Source organism: Sus scrofa, unplaced genomic scaffold (assembly GCF_000003025.6).
Source record: "Sus scrofa isolate TJ Tabasco breed Duroc unplaced genomic scaffold, Sscrofa11.1 Contig486, whole genome shotgun sequence".
Lineage (NCBI taxonomy): Eukaryota > Metazoa > Chordata > Mammalia > Artiodactyla > Suidae > Sus > Sus scrofa.
Window position 1 is genome coordinate 24264 of NW_018085223.1, and position 13125 is coordinate 37388.

Sequence of the window (13125 nt, forward strand, 5' to 3'; positions counted from 1 at the left end):
TGGTTCTTCATAGTATACTAATGAAATGTCTATGTTCTCCATTTTTTTTTTCCTTTCCAGGTCTTATACTTCAATTCATCACTTCAGTCTCTTCATAGAAATAGAAACACTTGAAACATAGCAATGAAAAAAAGTTCTGCTTCTTAGTAAGTTTTAACCAATAGCAACTAATGAACAGTGTAGGAAAGAAATTTTGAAGCTATTCAGTAAAATTAGAGTTGAAAACTGGCCTTTTCTCCACATAGTCCTAATTCCTGTTCCATTAGGACAGCCAATTTAGTTTCTAAGTAAAAAGAGACGGTGTTATTTAGAAACAAGTTTACAAGCAAACTCGAAATGAAATTGAACCTTCATGAACTATCACAGGTACCCCTAAATGATTTATAGTGCAAGCTAACCTCTGTAGATGTCTTTTACAGAACATCTCTCTGCACATTACTATAATCCCAAACCAGGCTAGGGAGTCTAAGATCTGTGGCCTTACACTTTTTTCCCATTTTTTTGAGGGCGGGGGCACACCTGTAGCATATGGAAGTTCCTGGACCAGGGATCAAGTCTGACCTGCAGCAATGACCTATGTCACAGCTAGGGCAACACCCGACCCTTAATTAACTACTGCACCAGGCCAGGGATCGAACTGTGGCACTCCAGAGACAATGGCAGATCCATAACCTGCTGTGCCACAGCAGGAACTCCCTGCCCTACACTTTTTACGTTTTTCCTTTTGAAACCCTTTCAACTTATCTTGTTGATTATTATCTACTTAATAAATCATTTTAAACCCTTTTTGGAACAAGATGGGATTCCCATTAATTCATTTAAAAATAAAGAATAATATGCGCTTTCAGCATAGATCCTTTAACTTTATCTGTGTAAGAGAATGATGTTGAATAGATTAATCCATAGTCACTTTCAATTTTATCTTTTCTCCATCCACACATAAGAAAATTGCAAAAGTATTTAAAAAAATTTGTCTTTAGAAAAAATGACCATTTCATATGTCTGTGTGTGGGAATGTAAAGCAAGATATAAAGTAATCTTCCTTGAGAAAAACTGAGAAATATGGATCGAGGAGTTTCTGCTGTGGCACCATGTGTTAAGAGTAAGGATTATCTCTGTGGCATTGTCAGTTTGATCTCTGACCTAAGAAGTTTCATATGCTCTAAGTGCAACTGAAAAAGGAAGAAACAAATAAACGAACCGAAAGAAATATGCATCGAAGATGTTTAAAAAGTTCTTATACTTTAACCAAATAATACAAAATTAAAGAATTTACTCAAAATAAATAATCAGAAATGAAGACATGAATTTATAGAAGATGTTCTTTTGGAGCATTAAGTATAATACAGAAAAATGAAAAACAACCAAAATTCAATCAGTTAAATAAGCAATGAGGTTTTCATAAGGTGGACTTCAGTATGGTCATGAAAATGATGATTTAGAAAAAATACATTAAATTGTTACAAGTTTTCACTGTTAAGAACTTGCTGTATTATTTCTAAGAATTCCATATTCCACAATACTAATGATGTTTTCACCCATATAAATCCTGGAAGGTAAGTTAGCAATTATAAAACTTTGCTTCGACGTATGCATCATGAAAGTAAATAAAAATAGTTCAAATATGTCTTCAAATATTAAAACCAAGATGCTCGGTACCTCAAACTGTAGAACTCTTGTTGCCACCCCAGTATTTGGTGTTCTAACTGTGATTTCACTTCTTTTGCTTCTGATAGCTCCGTTCGTAACCCAATGATCTTACTTTTCATTTTTTTAATTTTTCCTGTAAGTAGTTCATAGTGGCTTTTTTTAATCTCTAGTAAACTGTCATCTGAAAGAACTGAATCCTGCTTTTTCAATACGCTAACAGAATCTGCATTCAGAAGAAAAGAAAGAGGGAAATAAAATATAAGAATTATTTTTGTAGATAAAGGACCATGTACTTTGTACATTCACACATCTGTACCTTGAACAGATACATATTGAGTAGCTACAATGTGGAAGGCATGATATTAAGCTCAGCAGATAAAACAGATAAGACCACTGGCTCTTGTTTAGCTTAAAGTCTAGCAGAAGAGAAAGACACATAATGATAAACTCAGATAGGTACTATAAGACAAGAGAGTTCTAGGCTCACATCACAAAATGTGACGTAGACTGGGTCAGGGAAGATTTCCCGAAGGAAGGGATGGCTACACTGAGACAAGAAGGCTGAACAGGAAGCACGGAGCAAAGGAGGAAGAAGAACACTGCAGACAGTCTGCAGCACATGCCCACATGCTCCTGCAATCTGATTCTAGCCAAGACAGAGGAACAGAGGAACAGGTACCAATTTACCTCCTACCTGAAATAAGCAAAAGCAAAACAAACAGAATACACTAAAAATGACATTCAAGACACAGGGCTTCAGGCAATGAAGGACAATGATCCCTGAAAACACATGAGCTTATTAGCCCAAAAACATCCCAGCTCACTGCCTTGAGAGAATTTTCAGGTCATGACACAGGGAGAAGGACTGAAGTGGAGGCCACCAGGCTCCCTAAGTTGAAGGGATGATGCTGAGAGTTTGGTGAAAGCAAAGCAGATGGAGATCTTAGGTCAGAACATGAGAGGAGAGGGAGTTCCCTGGTGGTGAGTGGTTTAAGGATTGTCACTGCAGTGTCTCAGGTTGCTGCTGTGATGTGGGTTTTATCCCTGGCCTGGGGACTTCCTTATGCCACAGGCATGGCCAAAAAGGGAATTAATTGATGAAAAATACACGAAAAATCATTTTAAAAAACCATGAAGCAAAAATTGAGAGAATTGCAAAGAGAAACAGACAAATTTGTGATCATAGTCTGAGATTTCATTACCCCTCACTCAAGTAAGTGATAGAAAAGACAGGCAGAAAATCGGCATGGAGATATTAAGACTTGAACATCAACATTCTTTACAAGTAGCCATAGAACACTTCCCAGAAAGGACTCTATTCTGGGGCATAAAATAAATCGTAACAAAAGGAGTAAGTCAAAAAGATCAAAGTCATACTAAGTATGTTCTCTGACTACCAAGCAATCAAATTGTAAATCAAGAACAAACCTATCTCTGGAAAACACTCAAATATTCAGAAACTAAATAGCACACATCTAAATAACCCTCGAGTCAAAGACGCAATGAAAAGAGGAGTTGCAAAGTATTTTAGACTGAACAAAAATGAAAACACATCACACTACAATTTATGAAATGCTGCTTACTTACATGAAAATTTATAGTACTGCATGTCTATATTACCAAGGAAGAAAAGTCTCAAATCAATGACCTTGGGCTCCACCATGCAAAATTAGAAAAAAAGCAAACTAAACCCAAGCAGGCAGAAGAAAGGAAACAATAAACATCAAAGACAAAACTCAATGAGAAAGAAAACAAATAAGACAATGTGTAAATATCGATGAAACCAAATGTTTTCAGGGGATGAATAAAAGTGAGAAACACCTAGCCAGGCTGGTGAGGAAAAAAAAGGTGAGGGAATGCACAAATTACCAATTTCCAAAATGGCTAACATGATATTGCTACAGATTCTACAAATATCAATGGAAAGGCAGGGTAATATTATAAACCTTATGTAAATAAAATTGAAAACTCGGATGACATGAGTAACTTGCTTGAAAGAGAAATTACCAATGCTCAATCAAGAAAGAACAAATAGGAGTTGCCATTGTTGCTCAGTGGGTCAGAAACTGAATAGTATCCATAATGATGCAGGTTTTATGCCTGGCCTTGTTCAGTGGGTTAAGGATCTGGAACTGCTGTCAGCTGCCGTGGACGCTGCAGATGTGGCTCAGATCCAGTGTTGCTATGGCTGTGGCAAAGGCTGGCATCTGTGGCTCTGAATCAGCCCCTTGGCCTGGGAATTTCCATAAGCCCTGGGTGGGACCCTAAAAGGAGAAAGAAGGAAGGAAGGAAGGAAGAAGGAAGAAGGAAGGAAGAAGGAAGAAGGAAGGAAAGAGAAAGAAAGAAAGAAAGAAAGAAAGAAAGAAAGAAAGAAAGAAAGAAAGAAAGAAAGAAAGGAAAGAAAGAAAGAAAGAAAGAGGAAAAAAAGAAAGAAAAGAAAGAAAGAGAAAGAGAGAGAGATAGAAAGATAGGAAGGAAGGAGAGAAGGAGGGAGGAAGATGGAAGAAAGAAAAAAATAAGCTAAAGAGCCCTGAATCTAAAACACAAATGAAAGTTCTAGGTAAACTCCTTTCCACAAAGAAAATTCCAGGTCCAAATAGCTACACTGATGAATTCTAACATACATTTGAGTAAGAAATAACAATTCCAGGATTTCCTGTTGTGGTTCAGTGGTAACAGATTTAACTAGTATCCATGAGGATGCAGGTTTGACCCCTGGCCTCACTCAGTGGGTTAAGGACCCAGCATTGCCCTGAGCCTGGGAACTTCCATATGTAAAAGAATGAAAGAAAAAAAAAAAAGAAAGAAAAAGTAAAAGAAAAAAATATTAATGCCACATAAACTCTCTTCAAAAAATGAAGATGAGAAATATGTTCCAAAGCATTCTATAAAATTAGTATTATCCTGAAACCAAGACCAGACAAGGGTCTTGGAAGAAAGAAAACTAGTCATGAAAATGGAGGTAAAATTCTAAATTAAAAATAAACAGGAATTCTCATTGTGGTTCAGTGGGTTAAGACTGAGACAAATATCCCTGAGGATGTGGGTTTGATCCCTGGTCTTGCTCAGTGGGTTAAGGATCCACCGTTGCTGGAAGCTGAGACATAGGTTGTGGAAGCCAGTCAGATCTCACATTGCTGTGGCTGTGGCATAGGCCTGTACTGGAGCTCTGCTTTGACCCCTAGCCTGGGAACTTCCATATGCCATGGGTGAAGCACTCAAAAAGACCAACAAAACAAAACAAAACAAAACAAAAAACAAATTAAATCTGAAAACACATTAAAAGGATAATTCATCATGACCAAATGGGGTGTGTCCCAAGAATGCAGGGTTGTTTTAACATTTAAAAATCTATTAATGTTAATCACCACATGAACCAACTGAAAAAGAAACATCCTGGGACCATAACAGTAGATGAAAGAGCCACTTGACAAAACTCAACCTCTTTTCCTGATAAAAAACCTCCAGCAACCTAGGAATACAAGGGAACTTCTATGTGATAAAGAGCTATCAGTATCCCACAGTTGATATCATATTGTAATGAAGAAGAACTGAATGATCTTCCCAGGAGTTAAGGAACAAACAGGAAGAGCTTCTTCTACTCCTATGCAGCACAATATTAGAGTTTCCAGCCAGTGCAATGGATCAAAATAAAGAAACAGAAGGCATTGGAGGGGAAATGAAGAAGTAAAACTGTCTGCTAACCAGCAGGCAACATGGCTACGTAATAGGAGTCAGTTAATTCCACCTTCTGGGCCAGGCTGCTTGCTTTGGTAAATAAAGTTCTGAACTGCAGCCGTGTCCATTAATTCACCTGTTGTCTGTGGTTATGTGCCATGGCTCAATGGCAGAGCTGATTAGATGGACAGAGAATGTGCTGGCTGCAAGTCTTAAATATGAACTCTCTTTAGTCAGATAGTAGTTTAAGAATGAAAAACCCTGACAACCTTTGCTTATTTAGAAAATCTGAGAGAATCTACAAAAATCCACTAGGACTAATAATAACATGAGTTCAGTAAAGTTGGAGGACTCAGAATTGAGTCACAGAAACCAACTCTAATTCTATAATCAGAATAAACACTCAGAAATTAAAATTTAAAATATACTACAACTGCACCGAGAAAAAAGAAATCCAGTTACTCTCATAAAAGATGGAAAAATCCATACACTAAAAATGACAAAATATTCCTGAGAAAATCAAGGAAGAAAGGTCTCATAAATGGAGAAAAACAATTGTTTAAGGGTTGAAAATTCAACATTGTTATTAAGAAGTCAATTCTCCCCCAAATAAATCTGTCAATTCAACATAATCCAAAACTAATTTCCAGTAGATGATCAGATTATTCTTAAAGAAACTGACAAACTGATTCTAAAATTCATGGGGAAAGAAGGCTATAAAATGGGCACAAGATAAAGTTAAGGGACTGTGGCTTTAACCAGACAGCAAAGAGAAGCAGCAACTGGATTTTAAGCAAGGGGGTACCATGATAAGGCCAACATTTTCCAAATACACAGTAATTATGGTTTCAGGAGATGGAGTGGCAAGGAAAAAAGTTCCCAGGTTACCCAAATATTCTAGGAGGGAAGTGACGGAAGTCATGCACTTCAGTATTCTAGGAGGGAAATGATAACCGGACCTTGGGTGAAGGCCCAGGAGAAAAGGAGAATCACAAAAGCGCAGTGAGTGGGAATTATCACAGCCCTTTGCCTGAGAGCATATAATAACTCATTATGTAAATCATTTTTCTGAGACAGACAGCACAATAACATACCTGTAGTCCATGTACAGTACTAGACAAGCTATGTATGTATTACTACACTATACACAAAAAGGCTTTCTATGTATACAACAGGCCTACCTTTACACTCCGTGCCAAGTTGTTCAATTAGCAACATAGCATTCATAGATTTAGAGGAAAGCAACTCACGATCCTTGGAAGCTGTTTCAGGTAACTGAGTTAAGTCATCAAAGTCATCCACAGAATTAATTTGCTCTTTGACCTACAAATAAATAATAATCTTTCACAATGTCTCCCAAATATTTATAAAAAATAGGTGTACAGAGATGATAAATATCCATATTTTATGAAAGCAAAAACATAGATACTTCTTTAAAAAAACTTTTATGGAAAGGATAACCTTATTAATAATGTTTCTAAACTTTTGTTTGTTTTTCCAGCCACGCCATAGTGTATGGATGTACCCGGGCTAGGAGTCAAATGAGAGTGGCAGCTACAGGCCTATGCCACAGCCAGGGCAAGAGGGATCTGAGTCACATCTGCAACCTATGCTGCACCTTGTGGAAAAGTTGGACCCTTCACCCACTGAGTGGGGCCAGTGATTGAACCTGCATCCTCACAGGGACAGCACTGAGCCACAACAGGAACTCTCTGCAACAAAGCAAGATTTTCTTTTTTTTTTTTTTTCAATCCTTCCCACAGTATGTGGAAATTCCTGGCCAGGGATCAAACCCATTCCATCACAGCAACCAGAGCTGTAGCTGTGAAAATGCTGAGTCCTTAACCTGCTGGGCTGCAAATGAACTCCTCTCTACTTTTCCTTTTTCTTTTTTTTTTTTTTCTTTTTTTTTTTGTGGCTGCATGCATGGCATGTGGAAGGTTCTGGGCCAGGTGTCACATCTGAGCCTCAGCTACATCCTATGCAACAGCAACACTGGATCCTTAACACACTGCACCACACAGCAACTCCCTCTACTATACCTTTTATAAACTACCTTTTACTACAGGATAATATTTTTTATAATTAATTTTTTACATTACCTTGTTCTCTTCATTAGGTGTTCTCTTTATAGGCCTGAAAAAAAAAAAAAACAAAAAAAAAACAAACACTCTTTGCAGGCAAATATTAAATACTTAAAATACAAAGAACACCTAAACTCATTTTTTATATAAAATCATTGCATTGGCAATAATGATTCTACAAAAGGGATTGAACAATAAATAGAAAGAGTAACATTTAAGGGCAAAGCCAACAGACCAATAATAATATTAACAAAAGCATTAATGTTAGATCAAGCTGACAAGAGGAAAACATTAATAACATTACTTGCATTATGTGCTAGGAAGGTGTATATCAGGGGTTTCTGTTGTCATTTTAAATGAAAGCTAGCTATTATTTTGTTGTAATAAAAGCTAACCGATTTGGAAAATATCGCTTAAGACTTTCTGAAAGAAACCCTTTTAAAAATCATGGTATTCATTTTTAAGGACTAACGAAGCAACTACCATGCATTGTTATAAGCACTTTATGGGTCTAAAAGGCATTTTAATCCTCACAACAATTCTGGGAGATAGGTAATACAATAGGTACTTTACACAGAGAGAAAATGAGGCACAGAGAGGCTAAGCAACTTGCCCAAACCTGGATAGCTCTTTAGTAACAGACCCAGATTTCAAACCCAGGAAACCTTCAACACTTGTGTTTTAGAGCAGGCTGAGACAGTAATATTTATTTTTAAGTGTTTTAAAGTCATAGGATAGCAAATTAATCTATATTATTATGCCATGTCTAGCTATAATTACAAATGATTTCTGAATCTTGCTCATGTTTTTAAAAATAAAAAGACTTTAGACCTAGGCAGTATTAGAAATCTTTTTTAAATTTATTTTTATTTTTATTTTTTGTCTTTTCTAGGGCCACACCCACAGCATATGGAGGTTGCCAGGCTAGGGGTCTAATTGGTGCTGTAGCCTCTGGTCTACACCAGAGCCACAGCAACATGGGATCTGAGCTGTATCTGTGACCTACATCACAGCTCACAGCAATGCCAGATCCTTAACCCACTGAGTGAGGCCAGGGATTGAACCTGCAACCTCACGGCTCCTGGTTGGGTTTGTTAAACACTGCACCATGACAGGAACTCCTAGAGATCTACTTTCAATGAAGATTTGCTTTCTCAAAAGAAGTTCATCAGCAGGCATTAATTCACCCATTCAGCTGTTTATTCATGCATTTACTATATCTTTATTGAGCAAACAATATCTGTCAAAAGACAGTTTTGGCACAGGAAGCATGGCTTATGCCATTTAGAACTTTATCATCCAAAAGTGGTAATCTGCAATAGACTTGTTATATAGTTTACTTGTCTGTTGTTTCTAAACAAAATCTTCCCTTATTCCCTAGAATCCAAACAATTATGAAGTTAACATAGTCTGATGTTTTAGAGTACCTCACAAAATCAGTGATGCAAAGACCCTGTAATATCTAGAATCCTCAAGGAATTATTAAATCCTATTCAGTGTGGCCTAGATGTTTGCATATTTATGATTATATAATTTCAGTACATATGTATGATAGTACAACTTCTAAGTAATCATCTGCATATTCAATTATTTAAGTATATTACACTTCACAGCCAGTGAACAAATCCTTAGCATTAAACTACATGAACAGAAGGATTGTGCAGTTAGTTCACCATACTATTTTAAAGGCAATGGAATACAACCAATAAGCTTTCTCATGTTGCAAATGTAAACGTCCTCTACCAGATCATTTCCTACAGACAAAAATACTCCTGAAATACCCATCTTAACATAAGAAAGAAAACTCCCTTGAACTCCACATTCCTCTTCAGTTATCACAAGGTTCTCTACCCCTTTTCCCAGTCAATATTCTCTAAGGAGTTGTTTACTCATATTCACTCCAGTGTAGCTTCCATGGGGCCACTGAAACTACTTCCAGTCAAAGGCACTCATCCTCATCTTAGCCATTCAGCAGTGTTCAAGTGAAATAATTGAGCACGCATATTATATTATGCTGTTCTATTCCTAGAAAAAGTAGTCAATGCTAATCTTTTTTTCGCCTAGAAATAAAGAACTTGTAAATTTTACCTGCCATCATCCTGATCTCTTTCACTTAAGCTTCTGTCATCATTCACGTGTAGTAAATCAATAGGCAGTGAATCAGCCTTCTCAAATATTGGTGGAATCACAGGTCCTTTTGATGACCATTTTTCTCTTTCATTTTTCCATACTTCTTTCATATGCATGCCAGAACTGCTGCTTTAAAAAAAATCCATTTTAAAGACAATGTTGTCTAATAATTTGACTGACAAAGAATAAAAAACAATGTTTGTAAAATTCCTACTCTTATCCACCTTAAGTAATTTATTAATTCAAAAAAAAATTGCTATGCAATACCAACCGTATTCAAGGAAACACAAACTCTTGCTTCAAAGACAGTTTACAATGATGATACAATGTGATACGTAAGAGTTGTGAGGGACTCTAAGGAAGGTTTTAGAGAGGAGGTGAAATTAAACAGAGGAGATCATGAAGAAGAGAAATGGGAGAAACTCTTTCTACTTAGAGATTAGAATGTGAGCACAATGATTAGGAACATGACATCTAGGTGTTTCCAGGGAACTTGGATGGTGAAGCACAAAATACATGGACATGAGTAGAGAGATGGGTCTGGAAAGACATTCTGAAGAACCTCAAATGTTACACTAAAAATCTAGAGTTCAATAGTTAAAACAAATGATTCAGACATGGGAGTAATATTTAGTTTTATACTATATTTTCTTTTGTTTCAAAGTGTAATAATGCTTAATTTAAATGATTTTTTTAAAAATAGGAGTTCCCGTCGTGGCGCAGTGGTTAACAAATCCGACTAGGAACCATGAGGTTGCGGGTTCGATCCCTGCCCTTGCTCAGTGGGTCAAGGTTTCGGCATTGCCGTGAGCTGTGGTGTAGTTCGCAGACGCAGCTCGGATCCTGCGTTGCTGTGGCTCTGGCGTAGGCTGGCAGCTACAGCTCTGATTCGACCCCTAGCCCGGGAACCTCCATATGCCGTGAGAGCAGCCCAAGAAATAGCAAAAAAACAAAAACAAAACAAAACAAAACAAACAAACAAAAAAATAGCACAGGGCACATATAACCTGAAAAAAGCAATCAAGGAAATGACTTGAGGTGGAAAAGTTACTTTTATAACATCCACATTCTGGGGTGACAGTGGCATCATCGCTACAAAAAGAGGTACCTCAACCTGCTCCCCTGCCAGCCAAAATGGGGAATCCACCCATGGACAAAACTGGCTTCATGGAAGTTATAGGATCTATCAGAAGACACCAAAGGTCCTAGAAAGAGTCCTGCCCATCTTGTATATTGAATAAGAGACATACAGAGCACATCCCAGCCTTGGACCCAGCCTGACCCATGAACCGGCCCCAGCCACACGTAGACACTTCCAGGAAGCCCCTGGAAACACTTTACGTAGATTAGAGAGCCTTTGTGGAAATCCACGTTTCCAGCAGAGAAGTTCCAGCACACCACTGGGGCAAAAAATACAAGGTTGGACACACTGGAGAGGGCATTTATTAAAGACTAGGAGAGGTGACTGCTACTTGAAAGGCAAAGACAGCAGTGCAAGACTTCCAGGAACTTGAAAAATCAAGAAAGCATGATACCACCAAAGGATCACAATAATGTTCCACTAACCAATCCCAAAGACATGAAGATCTGCGTTCTACATGATAAAGAGCCAAAAGAGCAGTTTTAAGGAAACTCAGGGAGCTAAAACACAGAAAGACAACCCAAGAAAATCAGAAAATAATAAATGAAATGAAAATGTTAACAGAGAGATAGAAATAACAGTAATTAGGGGTTCCCACAGTGGCACAGTGGAAATGAATCTGACTAGGAACCACGAGGTTGAAAGTTCAATCCCTGGCCTCGCTCAGAGGGTCAAGGATCCGACATTGTCATGAGCTGTGGTATAGGTCGCAGATGTGGCTGGGATCTGGCATTGCTGTGGCTGTGGCATAGGTCGGCAGCTGCAGCTCAGATTAGAGTCCTAGCTTGGGAACCTCCTTATGCCACAGGGACAGCCCTAAAAAGACAAAAAAAAAAAAATAATAATTAAGAAGGACCAAGTAGAAATTTTGGAGCTAAAGAATAAAATGAATAAAAGGCAAATCACGATGAAGAGCACTGACAACAGAATCGAAGCAGAAGAAAGAATCTGTGAGTTCTGACAAAGTAAAAGAGAATGAAAATTTTCAAGATAGCCTATGTGAATTACCAGGTACCATCAATTAGGTTACTACACTATTGTAAAGATAATAGAATACAATCAATAAGCTTTCCAATGCCAGAAAGGCAAACAGGACTAAATTGAAGAAACAGGTCCTCTCCTGGGTCATTTGCAACATTAAAAAACAAAACAATACAAAACAAAACCTAAATCACTCATCTTCACATAAGAAAGAAAAGAGAATTCCCTTGAACTCCACATTCCTTTTCAGTTGTAGCCAGTAAATATTCTCTAAGGAGTTGTTTACCCTTATTCACTCCAGGGCACCTTCTATGGGGCATATTTCTTGAAACTACTTCCAATCAAAGGCACTCATCCTTATCTTAGCTCTTCAGCAGCATTCACCTGATAGAGCTGGCCATTCCTTTGTCTTGGCTTGTATACTATATTATGCTGATCTATTTCCAGAAAGAGTATTCGCTGCTAATCTTTTTTCTCCTAGAAATAAAGAATTTGTAGATTTTACCTGCCATCATCCTGATCTCTTTCACTTAAGCTGCTGTCATTCTTCACATGTAGTAAACCAGTAGTAAGTGAATCAGCCTCCTCCAATACTGATGGAGTCACAGGTTCTTTTGACATCATTTTCTCAATTTCCTTTTTCCATTCGTTGTTCATGGGCATGCCAGGACAGTTACTTTTAAAAAGAGATGCATTAAGAAGCCAATGTTTTCTAAAAATTCTACTCATAGTTAAACCTTTGTTGTAAAATTCCAATTCTTATCCTTTTAAGTCATTTATTGATTCACAAAACAGTTATGAAGTACCACCTGAATGCAAGGGAATACAAATTCTTGGTTCAAAGACAGTTTACAGTGATGATACAATGTGATGTGCAGGAGTTCTCATAAGAGAGTTGTAAGTAAATGTAAGGAAATTTTTAAAGAAGAGGTAAAATAAAACAGAGGAAGTCATGGGGAAAAGAAATGGGAGAAAGTCATTCTACATAGAGCGGCAAATGGGCGCATAATGATGAGGCACATGACATGTAGGTGTTTCTAAGGAATTGGAAGGAAAAGTACAAGTTACATGGAAGCAAGCAGAGAGATGAGTCTGCCAAGAATGTCCGAAGAACCACAAATGTTACACTAAAAAGCTGGAGTTCAGTGTCTCAAAGAAATGGCACTTAGATATGGGAGAATATTTAGACTTGTACTGCATGTTCTTTGCTTTAAACATAACAATGTTTACTTCAAATGATTTTTTAAAAATATCACAGGGCACATGAAGAATCAAGGAAATATCTTGAGGAAGAAATATTTACTTTTAAAACACCCATATGTTGGGGTGAAGGCAGCATCATGGCTGAAAAAGAGGTGCCTCATCATGTACTTCCTACTCCATCCCAATGTGGAATCTATCCATGGACCAAAGTGGTTTGCAGGAGTTACAGGATCCAGCACCAGACACCAAGGGGCCTGC

The 13125-nt window shown here is 37.6% G+C and overlaps 1 protein-coding gene across 1 annotated transcript in view; it reads right to left on the bottom strand.

Annotated features, from left to right (window-relative positions):
• LOC110258846 (ankyrin repeat domain-containing protein 26-like) overlaps positions 1 to 12327 on the bottom strand; it is a 33461-nt gene extending 21134 nt beyond the window's left edge. The window contains exons 1-5 of the mRNA XM_021082085.1: positions 12170 to 12327; positions 9501 to 9671; positions 7431 to 7464; positions 6510 to 6651; positions 1660 to 1873 (exon numbers count right to left, since the gene is read on the bottom strand). Coding sequence (XP_020937744.1) covers positions 1660 to 1873; positions 6510 to 6651; positions 7431 to 7464; positions 9501 to 9671; positions 12170 to 12327 — 719 coding nt within the window. The remainder of the gene's footprint in view (positions 1 to 1659; positions 1874 to 6509; positions 6652 to 7430; positions 7465 to 9500; positions 9672 to 12169) is intronic.
• Positions 12328 to 13125: the final 798 nt, after the last annotated feature.